This window comes from Bidens hawaiensis, unplaced genomic scaffold (assembly GCF_021521415.1).
Source record: "Bidens hawaiensis isolate Kalapana, Puna unplaced genomic scaffold, B.hawaiensis_p1.1 tig00031846_1, whole genome shotgun sequence".
In the NCBI taxonomy this organism is placed as follows: Eukaryota; Viridiplantae; Streptophyta; class Magnoliopsida; order Asterales; family Asteraceae; genus Bidens; species Bidens hawaiensis.
Window position 1 is genome coordinate 137,093 of NW_027495395.1, and position 19,209 is coordinate 156,301.

Here is a 19,209-nt window from a genome sequence, read left to right on the forward strand (position 1 = left end):
TGACAACCAAATTTTCTTATGATTTTTTTTCTTAGTGTTATTCATGTTAAATAACTTGTGCTAAAGTATATGAATTTGTCTCTATTGGAGCTTAGCTAAACAACAAGCCAACAAGATTCATATTAAATGAGGGAAAGTGATGCAGTTTTGGAAGCGATCAGTGGCTCGAGAGACTCATGATTAATCAAAGACGAATAAACGAACCAAAGATTCAAAGAACAATGTTCTTATTATATCAAACTTAATCAAAAACTAATGAGAACGTTTACAATCAATCCTATTTATACTAGACAGGAAAAGATAAACATGGAAACTAGATAAACATAAAATAATAAAAGATAATAAAAATCAGAATTTAAATTAGGAGATGCAAGTGCATCAGAAAGGAAATGAAAGGAAAACTAACGATGGTTAAAAAATGGGTGTTCTTGAGTTTTTTTAGGATGGAAAGTAAAGGAGTAGGAGGAGTTAGGAATGATTAAATTAATGTATTTTCCCAATAAGTTATCCTCCCAAAAATGGGATGATTCCTAAGGATAACTATTTTTTAACATAGTTATCATTTCCTTTCCTCTAATTTCCTTTCAACTCAAGAACACACCTAATTAAAAAAAATTTCCTTCCCTTTTTTATCCTTCCCTCTCCTTTCCTTTTCTTTCCTTAGTTAAAAAACTCAAGAACAAAGCGTAAGCGCGTATAAGTATGCAGTAATCACTTGGATATGGATGCTCGTTTTCGGTTTTCCATAGTCATTCAACTTCTTTCAAAACGCTCATTACCATGATTATATCAATAAAAAGGATTAATATGGGAATTTGAGAGTAGTGATGCGTACAAGTGGTTTTTAGGTCAAACCGAAGAGGATTGAGCCAGATAAAGACAAAACCTTTTGCCTCAAACCAGATCGGTTTAGAAACTAGTCCCTAAAAAGGAAAACTGTGCCGAAGCATATTGGATCAGTTTCAACATTGGCTACAAAATATATACCCAAACCGAATGCAAAATAGGTTTCGAATCAGATTGAAAACCAATTTCGGGTCCAAACCGGTTTGAATATGTACTTTTAATTTGGAGAGGTATATAATATTAGAATGGGTCAACCAAATTAATTGTGTTTTGGCCCAACTTGGAAACCAAATGTGTATACTTTTTTATTTTTTTTTACCATGAGTCCGTTACTCCGTTTTGCAGGGATTCCTCGTGGGCTTCATCTCTTATTAGGCCCTTTAGTTTTAATGCGATAACCTGTACAGAATTTTAAGCTGGTAAGGGCCCAAAAGTGAATCGTTCACAGAATTTGCAATTTATTAATAAGTCATTTTGGTGTTTAATGCATTATGCATGCATATGATTAGTCATTTAGTTGTACATTTTTGGGCCCTAATGGGTTGTCATGCGTTAAGGTGTTAGTTTATGTTACACAAGTCACATTAGATTATAACGAGTATTAAAGACGCGAGGAATTAGAGCCAGAAAGTCATTTTTGTACTACATCACATATCCAAATATTACATATAATAAGGCTATCTACAGTGGTTTAAGTAAAAAGTAAAACATGCCATGTCATATCACTACCACGTAGGCATGGGGGTCTCACTAACTTATCACTCAAAAACGTGTGATGGTGTAAACACTGTAATTATTTAATCTTTTTTACATAAAAATGTGAGTGAGGTATATAGATTGGTTGGAAGCTTGTGGCCCCACCTTTTGGAGCCCCCATAGCCCTTGACCCTGTTGCCGCGAAGGGGGTTGTTTGTTCTTGTTTATGGTTTGGTGGCCGTTAAAGGGCCTATGTGGCTTTGGCTCACACTACTAGTAGTCTAGTTATAAGCATCTTTGCACTAGGTGACTCGAACTATTGTTTCTCTTCAATACCTTGATTTGGAAGACAAAAAATAGAAGCCTCATGGCCTATTTTAACTATTTTCTTGGATTAAGCATTATAGACATTAATAATTTGAGAACACCACCACCTCCACCATTTAAATGTAAGTCCGCACACCGTGGCTCAATTTTGAGCTCGCTTAATTCAGAGGCTGTCGATTTCAGCATACAAGTTACTTCAAATAACAAAGATGTTATAGTAGATGTAAAAAATAAGAAGGTTTACGAAGATGAGAAAAACCAGTTGTAATATCATTATAGGACAAACTATCGACAATTAGTCTGTCCAACATGTCTTCACTAACAAACACTTGAAAACCCTAGACGAGAATCTCAAAATTGTGGACTAGGGCAGCCATCTTACCGACGGTTGTTGCCCCATTGAAAGATTGTCGTTGGTGACACTTATTTTTCTAGTATTAGAATAGGTCGATATTTGATTACCAACAACGAAAGCTAACGGATTACCTAACTGGTCATTCCGCGGACAAAATTCTAGCACATGCATCTTATTATAATATGTTTTTCAAATATTATTTAATACTTCTAGTTATTAAACATAAAAATATGAAAAAATCACAAGGTCTTGGTATACAAGCATGCATTCACTCCATAGATCAAATAATAAATATGAAAAAAGTACAAATGAACATGAAGTGTTCATGAACATGAGAAACCAACATACAGCACAATCTCAATGAAAAGAACAAATTCAGCAAACTAATCAATAACTTTCAGCAACATATAATGGCAAACACTTTCCTCCATGGTAACTGCAAACAAAAACAAAACACAATTAACTTCACGACATGATCTTTATAATAACAACACTTTATGTTGGATGGTGACATCCAATATTCTAATGTATATTCTATAGCAACCAATCAAACAAAAAGTTGTGTGTGCTCATGTCCTAACAAGATCATGATTCATGTGACAAATGTAACCGAATGAGCAACATATATTAGCAGATACATACATACTCACTACGCGTTGTTAACCAATCCATGTTCGCGCATGACTTCAAACGCACATTTATCCTTCTGATTCGCGACATCAGGATGGATCTTCTTTTTCAACATTTTCCTCACCATCTTTTATACACAAAAAAATAAAAGAGATATTAATATTATCAACCTTGACCAACATATATAATCTTGGCATCTAGTTGTAATGAAAAAAGAAGAAGAAAATAAAGAAACGCTTACTCGGTTTATTTTCTTGATCGGGCGAGTAGCATCATCTTTTATCATCTTCTTTTTAGAGATCAAAGCAACCCTATCATCATATGAAGTATGTTTTAAGTTGGATTCAGGAATGTGGTTAACTTTGACTTGATCTTGATTATCAATCAACTTCTTGTTCAACAAGTTCTTATCGGAATCGGCCCAAAACAAATCAGCAAGAGTGATTCTTTCTCCAACTTTCTTAACCTTTTTCATTTGATCAATATCATCCACATGACCATCTTCATGATCATTAGGTTTACAAGTTTCATCACATTGTGTGGTCATGTGATCATCTTTTTTATCATGAAAGAACCCATGCTTACAAGCTTTAAACACCAATGGAAGCTCAACCTCTTCTTCTTGGTGAATATCATCTCCACCATTATCCTCATCATCATTTGCTAACTCTTTACGAGTGTATTCGCATAAGTATGTATCGTCTTCGAAATCTTTCAATAACGAAGGATCAAACCCGAATGTTCCAATAGCAAGTATGCCTTCTTTCCAACCATCAAACTCAAACACACCATCCATTTCCACATTTTCAAGCAGTGATAGATTGTCCTTCACATTCGCGGTAAGCTCGGCTTTCTTGACATCTTGGCTAACTTCATCTATCACAAAACAATCATTTACAATATTCAGAAATTTATTTTATAAATTGAGGGGGAGGGGGTCTATACACACATTGTCTGACTTCTAATCCCCACCATTTCAAATGGCCGTTCAGACGAAGGTCAGACGACCGTTTTGACCAAAGATTTTCAAAGTCTGATTTTCCATATATGGCCAGAACGTCCGTTAGTCCAAATATTGGTCTAACGGCCATTCTGACCAATACTTTTCAAAAAGACCGTCTGTGTATTTCGTGGACGGTAATTTAATGGTGTGAAATCAGATATAGGTGGTGTAGCTATAGCATGACCCAAAAACGAGATATTTTAACTTAGGTGAGGAGCGAGAATATCACATTTCTGATGAAATCTACGATGAACCCAGTTGAAGATCTGTAAACAGTTTTGAAAACACGTCAGTTAGTTAACATGTCATTAACATACATATATAAAGCTTATATTACGAAAGTTGAAACATCAATCATCATCATACCTTCATCTTCAATTCGTATATCTTAACCGATGTAAGTTGATACGCAGGAAATATTAACTTAACACGGACACAACTCGTATTATGTATATGTAGGTGAACGACAAAACATAATAGTTAATGAGACTAACGTTATAGAAGGTTCAAATATAGGATAAATACAAGATGAGTTAGGTGGGGCTAAATTTGTGCAAGATTCATATGACAACACGTCTTGGGATCCAAAGGACCAGTCAGCATAAGGTATGTTTTGCTTTTTACATTAATTAAAACATGCATTATACTACAAAACATTATTTATTTAGTACTGTTTCATTTGGATGTTAGTTGCAACATCAAGCACAGATTGAATGGATCATGAAAGTCACCTTCAACCAACTGGTTAATTAAAGATCAGGATCCAATGCAAATTAATGGAAAGTAACAAGGAGTAATGAAAAGTAACAGAGAGTGGAATAATGATGAGAAACTGATCCAAGAGTCGCAGGCCGGACACTTATTTGGAAAAGCTGTTATGTCACACGAAAGGTCTCAACGAGCTGAATCATGTGGGCTAGCTCAATTTTGTTGCCACCACCGACTCAAGGGCTATTAAAACAAGCTAGGGCTTTAGGCCCTAACTTGAGTAAGGCGCCATTTATAAAAGTATAGAAATATGTATTTAATGTGTATTAAGTTTATTTTGAGAGTTAGAAACCAAAACATAACGCACGTATAGTGGTGACTGGTGAGACTATACTTTTGCTCTTTGGGGTGAAATTTCAAATTCTCACAGCTTCTCAATTTTATTTTTTCATGTTTTTTACATTTGAAAATGAATTTTGAACGTACAAATCAATTCTTTTGTAAAAACCCATGGGATTTTTTTCGTTTTAGGAATTGTTGCCCTAGAATATCTAACTATCTATATAATTGCCTATCATAAAATCCTATGTGTCGCTCTCAGGTTGTTCCTCCCATTCTCTAGAGCTACCAGATTGCTTGATTTCTAAATAGAGGCTTCTCATGCATTTGACCCGAATTCACGGGTATGAGTCTTACCAGACCCGGATAGTTTTAAATGGGTTATAACATCTCATATATTTATGAAACTTTTATAATCAAACAATAATTTTTGCGGGTCATGGGTCTCACCAAATCCGGATAACTTCTAAACTGGTATAGCATCTCATTTATTTGTGAAATAACCTCTTAATTATCAAATCCCAAGAATAATTTGCACGGGTTATGGGTCTTACAAAACCCTAATAGCCCTCAAATGGGTTATAAGATCTCATTTATTGGTAAACACTATCATTATGTTTTTGTTTGTTAAGGAATTGAGCTTGTTCATCTTCTTGCGTGTCCATTCATTAATTATGTAAACGGAGACTAATGGACACAAGCGAGCATAGCCAGATACTAACTGGCACAATGAGCATAAACAAACACAAATGAACATATATTAGCTTGAGAATAATAATCACTAATCATCACATAATCACCCAAAAAACATAAATAAATAAACAAAAACCCTAACATAGTCATTATAAACATAATTATATCAAAATAGTAATTAATAGTAAATATATATATATATGTGTGTGTGTAGTAATAGTGAAATTCTAATAAAGGAACGTAAACGGAAGCATGTAGACGAACTTAAACATTCACGAACACAACTGAATGAACGTAGTCTCTACTCATGTTCGTTTATAGCCCTATAACCCTAGTCCCTTTTTTTTCTAATCTAGGGGTAGTTTGCTTTGGTGAGATATCCAATAATTTTAAGGTGATGACAAGTAATTAGTACAAGATTATGTGGGATATAATTGTACTTTGCTCATCTTGATGATTATGGTCACTGTTTATATTAATCAAATCAGGTTACATCAGTTAATCAGGCTAAACTTTGTATCCTCTTATGGGTCCAATGTCTCTTAATCATCATATAATTAAATTTGTGAGGCTAGGGTGTTTATTAATCTTTCATCCTTATATAAAAACAATACTAATTATCAGGTTTAGTTCCAGATCTCACTTGATATACTAGAAACATGATCAAATACATTTTATTCTTAACATGAAAACGGTGGGAACCAATTTGTTGTTATGATTAGGTTTAGTTTTATAGGTGTTTGCTGCTATTTTTTGTTCGTATTTGCTAATTTTTGATTATGAGACGTTATAAGTATTTGCTTATTTATATTTTGTTGTTATTATTAGATGTTTTCTTTTGCTGTTATAACTATTTGCTGGTATATGCTGTTATTATTTTGTTCTTGATTTTGATTCTTTTGTTGTAGTTTTGAAGTTCTTTTCTTTGTTATTATAAGTCATTGTTTATGTAGATTGTTATTGTAGTTGGTATTGTTTCTTACGTTCGCATTTCTAAATAAATTAACATTATTTCCTACGTACTCATGTTAAGATCAAAATGTACATGAACCTTCCCCTGATATACTAACCTATGAACCTGAATTGAATGTTAAAAACTATGATTGATATGGTGGAAAGGTGTATACACTTAAAGCAAACTCTAATATTACTTCTTATAGTTGGAAAAAAACCAAATTTGTTTTGCAACAAGTATTAAGCCTATTTTCTTTTGTTTATTCAGGTTGTTAATAAAGATGAACTCTCGCTTTTATCATGAAATTAGAAATCATCGTAGTTGTCATCAAACGGAGAAGGTCCGTCTTCGAGATTTCGAGTGCCCAAGACAAGTATGAAAAATGGGCCTTATATTAATAAAATAAAAATTCAAGACGAGGGCCCCTCGACCCTTGTGACTCTTGAATGCCTGATTACGATCGTGGATGTTGCAAATGGCTCGGCCCAGATTATTTTTCAATTAGGTATAACTATTAAGAATTAGGGTTAATTTATCGATTAAATGATCAGTTATGCTAATTTATCACTTATCTATTAAAACTTTGTATATGTATAATCAAATCCATTGTTATGTTTATACTTATACTTTTGTGTTAGGCCATTTTCGAATTATATATTTTCATAAACTAGAAACCACTCAAGATATTAAAAATCAAGTTGATCCATACGACATCCCTTGACCATACAAAAAAAAAAGAAAACAGAAATTTACCCTCACATGTTTAATATCTTTGATGTCACCTTCAATGGAAACTGAAAAACATTGTATAATTAATAAAGAAAAGACTTCTAATGCGTTGATACATTACGAGCTAAGATATATAAAAGAAAAGGTAGATAAGTGGAGAAGAAAAAACAATTTTATATTTAATTTAACTTTTGTACAGTCTCATACATACGAGGAAAAAATTGTGTCACGTATTCAACAAGGGTCTCATCATTCACACTCACTATATATATGTTAAGGTAGATAAGTGGAGTAGAAAAAACAACTTTATGATAATGATCGTTCATTTAGATTAAATTTTTAATTAATCTCACAAGTTATTACATATATTTATTCAATTAAAAAAAAAATAAAACAATAATTTGATTTAACTTTTTAGGATTACATAACTAAAAACTCATAATAAAGCACACACATAAAAATGATACTACGCGTCACATACCATAACTTTTATCTAGTTTCTTGTTCACCCTTTCTGACAGATTCAAAAGTTTATAAACAATATTTAGTATTTAATAATTTTAAAAAGGTATTTCGGATAGTATTTAGTATTTAATAATTTTCAAAATCACTATTCGAATCCAAAAATCCGGATATCCGATACTAGGATTTTTTTTAAACACCCTACCTCCTAGGCTTATGAATAAGTTCTTTAAGGGTTGTAGTTCGTTATTTGTGTTATTGGATTTAATTTGACAATCTAAAGTAAGAGGGCTTCTATATTCGTTCAACAATTATTTTTATCATCTTTGATGATGATTTAGTCATCAATGGCACATTCGCCCATTTTGAACATTCCATCACATGCTCTCATATTTTTAAAAGTAAAAGTTGAGCCTTGGTTATTATGATATTCGGTGCACAAATTTGCTAGGATATCAGCTATGTTTGTAACGCTTATTGGGCTGTTAAAATTCTAGTTGTAGATCTTGTTAAACTTTGACACATTTAGCCTAATGTCATATCATTTCTACGTTAACATGTTGAGGGTACAATACCATCCTTGTCCCATTATCTTATGAAATATTTTGACAATTCGGTGTCGAAAGGTTGTTAGAAAGTTGATTATTACCCAAAAAAATAAGTAATAAAAATACTAATAAATGTTACAAGTCTTTGGATCCTAGGATACGTTGACCCAAGCTCTAGTAAATGCGAGTTCTTCAACTGGTGTCCATTTTGAATTTGTACGAACAGTTTCTTCAAGTGTCACTTATTTCTTCTTGCTTTTCCTTTTCGTGGTTTTGGGTAGTGTTTCAGGAACAACTTTAGGTTGAGATTGCGTATCGGGAACAACTTCGGGTTGGGGTTTTGTTTCAAGAACTTGTTTAGGTTGTGCTTCGGGAAGATGTTGTTGGAAAATGTGAAATTCGTAAAATCCATTTGAGAGTGGTAAACACGATTGTTTGGATTGAACCAATTGTCTGGATTCATGATGGTGAATCGAGATTTAACTTATGAAAATATTAAGAAAGAATGAGGAGTATCACTAGTGTATGAGAGTATTTGCTAAAAAAACATTATGAATTAAGTTTTTTTTTTCAATAATATACTTTTTTTATAAATTTGTCAGATAACGACATTATTTTTCTCGAAATCATTGCCAATTGTCACGTTTATATCATTATGAGACTAACCCAACCCACGGTCACCCACCTCACGGCCATCCCCTTGGATTAGCGGCATGATGCACCCTGGTTGTGGGTTTGGCGTGGTTGGCCTCCCTCTCAAGGCCATGAAACATTGAGGATGGTCATACAATAACTAAATTTAAACCAAAAACAAAATTAAAATTTAGTTTAGCTTCTGTAACATAAAATCAAATCAAACAGTTCAATCCAAAGATGTTTTCATTGAATAATTCAATCATTGTAAATAGTTAACAAGACTATCTTTTAACCTTTTTGGTTTTATAAGCGTTTGCGTGTTAATCTGAATAATAACTTTTTTAGATTTATTATTATTGTTTTATGACGATGAAAGAAAGAAAATTGTTGATATGATTGAAATGGCATGAAATTGGTCAAAAAAGAAAAGAAAGCCTATATTATTTATCCAATAATGCAAGCAAAAGGATAAGCTGAAAATAAAATGTGGGTTGTCAGTAACTCGTTTTTTTGCCTTTGGTTTTAGACGAGGGGCTCCGTACCAACAATTTACATGTCCCTATCAAACATGTGGGTCCCACTTCTAGCATATCTTTCTTTTCTTTTATACATACTTTTTTTTTAATTATTATTATTATATTAATATTAATTACTTTTCATAATAACTTCTAAACCACAATAATTCTTATTATTATAGCATTTTCTATTTTTGTTTAAATAATCTTATTTTATTGATGTTTTAAAATGAATATATATATGTTTATATTATTACTCTATATATGCATCTTCTTAAAAATATGAGTTGATATCTACAAGTCACATAGATAATGCATATATATGTTTACAAGGGCAATTTGGACAAAAAGATTTCATTACAAATATCTACTATCGACCAAGTAAAAGGTTAAGTCTTGGATATTGACATAGAAAAAAGGCCAAGCTCACTATTCATCATTTTATCCAACAGACACTTTACCGTCATTTACGGATATGAAAATTAGGCACCTTTGGATCTTTCGACTGTCTTATGTTCGGACAAATATCATACAAAAAACCTCAAAAGTTGATTATTCAAAAACATACAATCATAAATTGTATTGTATCATATGGTGTAACCTGATTATCTGATATCAGATGAGAAGCGGTTTAGTATCCAATAAGATTGTGAACCAACAGGTGCTAGCTATTTACTTAGATACACCTAGATTTATATATATAGACTCAACTTCTATTTAAAGGAAAAAAGAAAATTATTGACGTGGTGTAGATTTCTTTTTTATTTATTTGTCATATAACATTGAAAAGTATTGAAAAGTAGTTATTACATTGAAAGAAAGAAAACAGACATTAGTTTTTGGTTTGGACTTATAAGAGGTCTTGATCAACTAATGTTTGATACGTTTATGTATCCATTGGGCCAAGTAGCAATGAGTCAGTAATGCATTGATTCCAGAATCCTGACAACATTCCATTAACTGGGCCAAACGGTCATATTGACTAAATTGGGCTTGTAGAGTACTTTTACAAATTATTCATTGCCTTGCAACATGAGAAAGAAAAGAAAAGGAAAGCAAAGAATATTATATATGTTAGCTTTATTTGGAGGTCAAGAATACAAGTTTCAAGTGTCATTGCAAAGCTTCCATCAAATAGTTTTAATGTATTAAGACTTTATTCCAATCTTCAATCACCTCATGTTTTTATCTTTTATTCCTTTATGCTAAGTGTTTCTATTTAAACACTCTTTCTTTAAACATTCTTTACCAACTTAATTCACAATGTCCGGCCAACCATCCCGCCCATGGTTTCGTTTAGCCACCATGGTTCGCCCACCACCCCCGCCTGCTCCTGCAGCTCCAGCTACCCAGCCCAATCAAGGCCTGTCACCACCAAGGCCAACCTTCATTCGCCCTGCCTTTTCCACAACAGCTATCCCACCACCCCAACAACCCACCCAGACCCCACCACCTCAACAACCAAACCCAACCCCGTCTCCTCCAAGACCTACACCACACCTTGCCCCAACCACTAATGTGGTGGGACCACCAGCATCGCCACTACCACCACCCAGGCAATCTCGTGATCCTAATCCTTCACCACCAGCATCACCCTCTTCCCCACCCAAAATTATCAGACTGGCTGAAAAGACCTCACCTCCTCTTTCTCCATTAGTGCTCCCATCAGCACTTAAACAAAAGCCTTATAATCATGAAAGCCCACCCGAATACAAGCAAAAAACCATGATCGTTCAAGAAACGAAAGAAAACCTCAAGAACTCATCTAATGGTAGGCACATGACTACTAGAAAACCTGAAACTCATAAGAAGCAAGATGATGCAAGTACGAAGAATACCATAACCACTGCGGGCGACAACAAAGGGGCTATTATGAATATAACCCCTTTTAGCAAAACACCGGAATCTGGTAACATCATTAACAAATCAAGCAATGGAGAATCAACAAACGGTAAGAATAAAAACTCGAACTCTGCATTATTGAAGACTTCGTTCATGAATAGCAATGTACAAGGTGTTAACAACTCCATGCTCTTCAATTGCACAATAAGTCACCATGATCCCGGAATCCATCTCACTCTCTCAACAAAGTCTGATCATGGTCATGCGGCCCTTCATTCCAAGGAATGATAGCTTGCATGCATGAATGATGATATCATGCTCTAAAAGATACTATGGAGGGAAATTAAAGGGTTAGATTACCAACTTCTTGTGGTGTTTTGTGAGTGAGTGAGTGAGTGAATAAATAAGTTGAGTGAATCTAACTCCTTTTTGTTGCATTTCGATCAGTATGTTTGTTTCATATATGCACGATTATGAGTTAATAAAGAGTTTATACTTTATGCATGCTTTTAAATGTTAATCGCGGTTGTTAATGTTGTCGAAGCACGAAATGAAATCTGACCAGATCCATGACGATGTTTCCACGGATTTTGAGATGAACGAACCACGTCTTGATCTTCTTCTTCAGCTGCTTGAGACCTGCAATGGTTTTTCGGGGGTGTGGAGGTGACTGCTAAGATATCCTGAGGATTTCTTGTTCACAGATACAAAAAGTGGTGGTGGCTCTTATTGAGCATGACCCTCAATAAGGAGGTGGAGACCTCCTTATATAGAGAGTCTCATGGCCACCATCATGATACCCTAATGGGCCTAGCCCAGTTAGGGTTACCTCCACAAAACCCCCTCAGCCCAATAACATTGTATTAGTCCATGTAATAAAATAAACCAAACATAATAGATTTAGGGTCGTAGAACCGGGTTTTAGTACCATACCCCTACAAGCCCCCCAAGTCCAGCGTTGCTCCTGGGCGCGCAAGCGTCTAGGTGGAGCCCTGGACTTTATAAGGTGTGAGGCGTTTTTTTCCCTTTTCTTTGGCCTTGTCTTTATTGTCTTTTGAGTTTTGGGAGGTTTTCTTCATGATGGTGACATGTTGTAAAAATAATGAAGCCTGCGCGTGAGGCGGCTTACGAGCTATAATAATAAAGCTTGCGCGCGAGAGGCGACTTACGAGCTAAGAATAATAAAGCCTGCGCGCGAGAGGCGTCTTACGAGCTGAGAATAATAAAGCTTGCGCGCGAGAGGCGTCTTATGAGCTTTGAGAATAATAATTGAGCTGGCGCGTGAGGCGGCTTACGAGCTGTGAGTAATAAAGCTTGCGCGCGAGAGGCGTCTTATAAGCTTTGAGAATAATAATTGAGCTGGCGCGTGAGGCGGCTTACGAGCTGTAATAATAATGAAGCTGGCGCGAGAAGTGACTTATGAGCTATAATAATAATGAAGCTTGCGCGAGAGGCGACTTACGAGCTATAATAATAATGGAGCCTGCGCGCAAGGCGACTTATGAGCTGTAATAATAATGAAGCTGGCGCGAGAAGCGACTTACGAGCTATAATAATAATGAAGCTTGCGCGAGAGGCGACTTACAAGCTATAATAATAATGGAGCCTGCGCGCAAGGCGACTTATGAGCTGTAATAATAATGAAGCTGGCGCGAGAAGCGACTTACGAGCTATAATAATAATGAAGCTTGCGCGAGAGGCGACTTACGAGCTATAATAATAATGGAGCCTGCGCGCAAGGCGACTTATGAGCTGAGAATAATAATGAAGCTGGCACGTGAGGCGACTTACGAGCTATAAGAATAATGACAGCTTGCGCGCATGGCGACTTATGAGCTGTATGAATAATAAAAGCCTGCGCGCGAGGCGACTTACGAGCTATAATAATAGTAACAGCTTGCGCGCGAGACGTCTTACGAGCTACTTTATGTCCCGCGCCACGCGCAGATGTTGCATGCGCGTGCGCGTAGACTGTGATGTGTGAGCATGTGATGCGTAAGCATGTGTAATACGCGTGAGCATATGTGGTGCATGAGCATGTGGTATGAGGATTCCCAACCTTTAAGTTTGGCGCGTAGCCATATGGGATATTATGAGGATTCCCAACCTTTAAGTTTGGTGCGTAGCCATGGGGGATATTATGAGGATTCACATCCTTTAAGTTTGGCGCGTAGCCACATGGGACATTATGAGGATTCCCAACCTTGAAGTTTGGCAAGTAGCCATATGGGATATTATGAGGATTCCCAACCTTGAAGCTTGGCGCGTAGCCTTATGGGATATTATGAGGATTCCCAACCTTGAAGCTTGGCGCGTAGCCATATGGGATATTATGAGGATTCCCAACCTTGAAGCTTGGCGCGTAGCCATATGGGATATTATGAGGATTCCCAACCTTGAAGCTTGGCGCGTAGCCATATGGGATATTATGAGGATTCCCAACCTTGAAGCTTGGCGCGTAGCCATATGGGATATTATGAGGATTCCCAACCTTGAAGCTTGGCGCGTAGCCATATGGGATATTATGAGGATTCCCAACCTTGAAGCTTGGCGCGTAGCCATATGGGATATTATGAGGATTCCCAACCTTGAAGCTTGGCGCGTAGCCATATGGGATATTATGAGGATTCCCAACCTTGAAGCTTGGCGCGTAGCCATATGGGATATTATGAGGATTCCCAACCTTGAAGCTTGGCGCGTAGCCATATGGGATATTATGAGGATTCCCAACCTTGAAGTTTTGGCGCGAGGCCTGATGCGCACATGCACGGCGATGGAGTGGTGACTCGTGTGTGCGCGGGCATGGCGGAGGTCTCTTGCGCAAAGCCCAGATGGTGGTTTCCGCGGCGGCACATGCACGGCTGTGGAGTGAGAATCCGCGGGCGCGCATACATGGCGGCGGAAGTCTGGTACTTTCTGGATCTGCAATTTTAGAGTTAGATCTGCAACTTTAGACCTAAAATCCAGGTCTGTAATCTAGACCTAGATCTGTAAATCGGATCTGGACAGATCTGAAGCCCGGAGCAGATTTAAAACCATCACAGATCCGGAGACCTGATCATTCGAATCAGGCCGTTTCTTTTTGCACAGATCTGGAAGCCTCTTTTTAGATCTATGGATCTTTTTGAGCTTTAATAGAACAAGCTTTGCAGCCTTTTTCTGTAAACTTCCAGATCTGGGTTTTTCCTGAGAGAGATCCGACAGCCGAGATGAAGATCGAAGGGTAGTTCATAATGTCCCACGGATGGCGCCAATGTCGAAGCACGAAATGAAATCTGACCATATCCATGACGATGTTTCCACGGATTTTGAGATGAACGAACCACGTCTTGATCTTCTTCTTCAGCTGCTTGAGACCTGCAATGGTTTTTCGGGGGTGTGGAGGTGACTGCTAAGATATCCTGAGGATTTCTTGTTCACAGACACAAAAAGTGGTGGTGGCTCTTATTGAGCATGACCCTCAATAAGGAGGTGGAGACCTCCTTATATAGAGAGTCTCATGGCCACCATCATGATACCCTAATGGGCCTAGCCCAGTTAGGGTTACCTCCACAAAACCCCCTCAGCCCAATAACATTGTATTAGTCCATATAATAAAATAAACCAAACATAATAGATTTAGGGTTGTAGAACCGGGTTTTAGTACCATACCCCTACAAATGTGATATTGTAAGTTGGGGGGCACCACATTTAGAACCGGATATCCGACAAAATGTCCAATTATATATAATAATTGCATTGTAGCGGGTTTACAATTATGTCATATTATGATATGTATAGTAATAGGGGAACATGGGACAGAAAAATCAAATTGGTTTCAAACAAGAATTTTACTCCACAAAATGGAACACAAAGTTGCGGAATTGGCCATTTTTGGTGAAAGTGGAAATAGCAGTAAAAACGCTACCAATTTGATACGTTGGAGAGATAAAAGGCGGCACTTTCAATTGTACAAAAATTTTGGATAATTGATATCACTATACGAATCCATGGGAAAAATTTCGGATTCGGATATCTAAACAGATATCTGAATTATGGAAAAAATGTTAATTTTAACAGTAATTTATTGAACTATTTTTTAAAAAAATATTTCGGATATTTGGAATATCCGAAAAATTTACCAAAATATCTGAAGTATTTAAAAGATATCCAAAATATTAAAAAAATTATCTGAAAAGTTGTCCAAAATATCCTCACCTTATAAATAAATTTATAAATAATATTTATTATCTAATAATTAAAAAAATATATTTTGGATAACCGAATATCCGAAAATGTTCAAACTCATTATCTGAATCCATAAATTCAGATATAAGAGTCGGATTTTCAAATAATTCATTCAAGATTTTTTAAACACCACCACACGCCAGTGACCAGTACACCACAATGCCACACCACCTACACCGGCCGAATAAGACATTTTGTTTGTCCAGTTGTGATGAGACCGAATAATTATTTATGTTAGTTGGGCCCGTTGGGCTCAAAAACTTTGTCACTTAATTTATGTTTAATGGTAGTAATGGTAAGCATGTGTTCAATAAAAAACTGTAAAATTACTACTTTTTTACATTTGAAAGACTTCTACATTTTTAGTGGGCCCAAAAATTTTATAATTTATTTTGACTCACACAAATAATTAAAAGGGTATTTCGATCGTTTAAGTAAAACTTTATAGTAATTTTGAATGGTATTAGTGGGTTGGACTTTAACTGATACAAAAATGAAACTATTGAAACATAAAAATCAAATTTAACCTAATAGATTAAAATATTATTTGGATCAAATCGCATGAACTAAAAGTGTATTCAACTCTAAAAATAAATATATTTTTTTAAAGACGGCATTCTATAAAACACAACAAACAACCCATCCGAAACGAATAGTTAAGGCCGGACACAAACAACAAATAAGTAGTTATAGGTTTAAACTTTGGAGCACGTATAGCGACAGTTAAGTTGTCAAAATACCTGGATTTAACTATGTTTAACTATATAGTATTATTATTGTTATGTTTATTTAGTTAACTTGATAAATAAACAAATCGTAAATATCATCCTTAAAATCTAAAAATAAGGCTTATGGTTGATTGTGGTTAGGAAAGCTGCTGGAATCTTAAAAAGCAGGTCACACCCCCTCACCACTCACGTACCAAATCTTATTTTCGTCTACCATAATATTAGTACCATACACACTTATTATTCTTAACAAAATTATTTGTTTGTTTAACATTTTTCACGGCTGAAGTTTGTTATATTGGAAATATATTGTTCGATTCCTAGCTGGCCTAGTGATAGTCTGATAGATGCTTTTTACTCCTGGTGAAAGGTTTCGGGTTTAAATCTTAGACATGAAGTTACTTTAGATAAATGATGTAATTTAGGAGTAGTGTAATATGATGTTCGGAAAAAGAAAAAAAAACATCACTTATGTTTGACATGGTTCTTCAAAAACAACTTTCATCTACCCATGAAACCAATTCAAGATAGCACCATGTGTTTCTATGTTTTGTTTGTCAATAACCAAAATGTTTCGTTTGTTTATTTGAGACGAAATCAAAAGTTTGGCACAAACTATATGGACTCATCCGTGTAATTTACTCTACTTATATTATTTCTTTAAAATGATATTTTTTTAGAACACTTAACTCACACGTTCTCTAATCATACTCATAAGTCTACATATTTTTGTTCACCACAAAACTATCACCACCGCTTGAGGAGAGAGACTTTTTTTCTAACACGCTAATATCATTAGGCTAGAAAGTGTTTGGTATATAAGACCGGTTTCTAAGAAGTAAGAACTATGCAACTCCTCACTACACATATCTTCCACAGATTATGTATAAAAGATAATTAACATTGTTGTATACTTCTTTAAATTATGTATATTTTTTTTGTTCTTAGCGTATGCATAGTGAGGCAACAAAGGTGTGTTGGGGCGAGAACACCCCCCAACCCCAAGGCTACAAAAGGGGCGATATGTGGGGGGGCAACATGCAATTGTCGCCTGATGCTTTTGTATTATTATTATTATTATTATTATTATTATTATTATATGTGTGTGACTGTGATATATATGTATGTATTGGGCTACCACACCACACTACTAAAACAAAAACCACTTATTTAATGACTGAGCGTCATATGATATAAATCGTTCCAATTTATAGCCTTGGCACAAGCTTTCCTATATGATTGTTCAACCTTTATTTTTTTCAATACAAGCTGTCATTCAAGAAAAAAAAAAACAATGTTTATATCGCATGCATAGGTGTATGACCATCTTTATTATGTAACTAACGGACAGCACAACAACTAGGTGTCGTTAGGTGGACCACGATGATGATGATGCTATTGAGCTATTCAGTTTCCGTCTGTCCAGACCTTGTCACATTAAACATTGGTAAAGTCAAAATCGAATTAATAGTTTGACTTAACTTTTATGTTATTCACAAACATATATTGACAATTTGACAAAGGAAGGAATTTGTTCAAAGAAAAGTTAAATAAAGAATATAAATTTAATACCATATGCTTTGTTTTTGGGAAAGTTTTATATATACTAGAGATTATTCTAAACAAGTTAAAAATTAATGTAGTTTTTTTTAATATAAGAATTTAAAAACAGTAATTCTTTTTTTACGACTTCACTAATGACTCATGAGGAAACAATGAATTTTCACTTTAGTTTTAATTAACTAATATTTTTAAATTAATGTGTTTTTTTTATTATATCATATATTTAGTTAAAACAATTTATGTAACTTCTTCTAAGTTATAATATTAATTCGTTTCACAAATATAATATAAAGCTTCTGTGAATATTAAATAAACAACATAAAAGATGATATAACTTGGAGGCTAGATATATAAATTTTTATTAATTAGATACACGTATAGTATATACCTTCTTTATACAAATATAGTTAGAAAAACGTGGGTGACAATAATACTTTTATAACTTTGTAAAAGATAAAAAGTATTTTGTATCATGTCAAAATAGTTTATGCTTTAAGTTATTGTCTTCTTGAAATATTTTTAGGCATTTTCATCATTCTTATTTCTTATGTGCTATTATGATGGCATCTAACATCTTCTTATACTAACCCATAAAAATGAAGATATGTACAAAGTTGAACGGGCTCTTTTGTTTACAAACAAATCATTATGAATCTATTCTAAGTGTATGTGGTGCACGAATCAAACGTTAAAGACACCAATTATGCCGCCAACACACGCTTAGATTTATGGTGTGGGCTGTAATAGGAACGGTATGAGGGGGGCTGCATTTGGTTACATGGCGGTATAAGGAGAAAGTGGTGGGTCATGGCTTTAAAGCCCCCGTTTCATATGTGGTGGTGAAGAAACACTAATCGACCCCGGCAGATTACGGATAATCTTAGGGTCAAGTAGATGTTTCCCACGAGGGTTAGGTCCAGCAAAGATGGTTATTCTTCTGATGACCTGCAAAACAGACACCGTGAGCTCGTCACTGAGAAGTGGGGTACCTCCTTGTGACCACCCTCCGGCGTGAGAATCAGACTAGATTGCTCTGAATATAAGTGTATATTAAGAGAAATAGCTAGATAAGATAGTATCAGATGATATATGAGAGTATATGATGATGATACCGTTCCAAGGTGTTGGAGTATTTATAGCCGAAGGTAGGTTTCCAAGCAGGTACAGCCAGCTGTATAATATTCCTTTTCTACCAACAGTGGGCTACGCACGTGCCATGCTAGTGGTTGGTGGGTAGACAGCGGCTGATAGTGACATGGCCGGCTGTGTACTATTCCTTTTCCACCAACTGCAGGCTATGTACGTGCCACGATGAGGGTTGGTGAGTAAGCAGCGGCTGATAGTGACATTTTGTACTAGAGCGTGCTCCTCGTCGTACTGTTGTCAGTGAGCTGTCACTGCTTTGGT

General features: G+C 35.4%; 1 protein-coding gene across 3 annotated transcripts; it reads right to left on the bottom strand.

Annotated features, from left to right (window-relative positions):
- Positions 1-2,345: 2,345 nt before the first annotated feature.
- On the bottom strand, positions 2,346-4,329 carry LOC143582725 (protein TILLER ANGLE CONTROL 1-like). 3 transcript variants are annotated; one of them, XM_077065214.1, is made up of 5 exons: positions 4,224-4,329; positions 4,087-4,123; positions 3,096-3,730; positions 2,871-2,981; positions 2,346-2,660 (listed from the first exon to the last, which is right to left on the bottom strand). In XM_077065214.1, the coding sequence occupies exons 1-4, from the start codon at positions 4,227-4,229 to the stop codon at positions 2,874-2,876; spliced, it is 786 nt and encodes a 261-aa protein (XP_076921329.1). In that variant the 5' UTR covers positions 4,230-4,329; the 3' UTR covers positions 2,346-2,660; positions 2,871-2,873. The 3 variants fall into 3 exon arrangements, with proteins under 3 accessions (XP_076921329.1, XP_076921327.1, XP_076921328.1); XM_077065213.1 differs by having other exon boundaries at positions 2,347-2,660; positions 2,867-2,981; XM_077065212.1 differs by having other exon boundaries at positions 2,346-2,981.
- Between the last annotated feature and the right edge of the window lie 14,880 nt (positions 4,330-19,209).

What these genes read in the sequence shown, in the direction of transcription:
- LOC143582725 (XM_077065214.1), bottom strand. An exon ending in TCGTAGATTTCATCAGAAAT is followed by an intron (nt 3,731 to 4,086) that starts GTGATATTCTCG and finishes GTTTTGTGATAG; the next exon opens with ATGAAGTTAGCCAAGATGTC. An exon ending in CGATCAAGAAAATAAACCGA is followed by an intron (nt 2,982 to 3,095) that starts GTAAGCGTTTCT and finishes TGTGTATAAAAG; the next exon opens with ATGGTGAGGAAAATGTTGAA.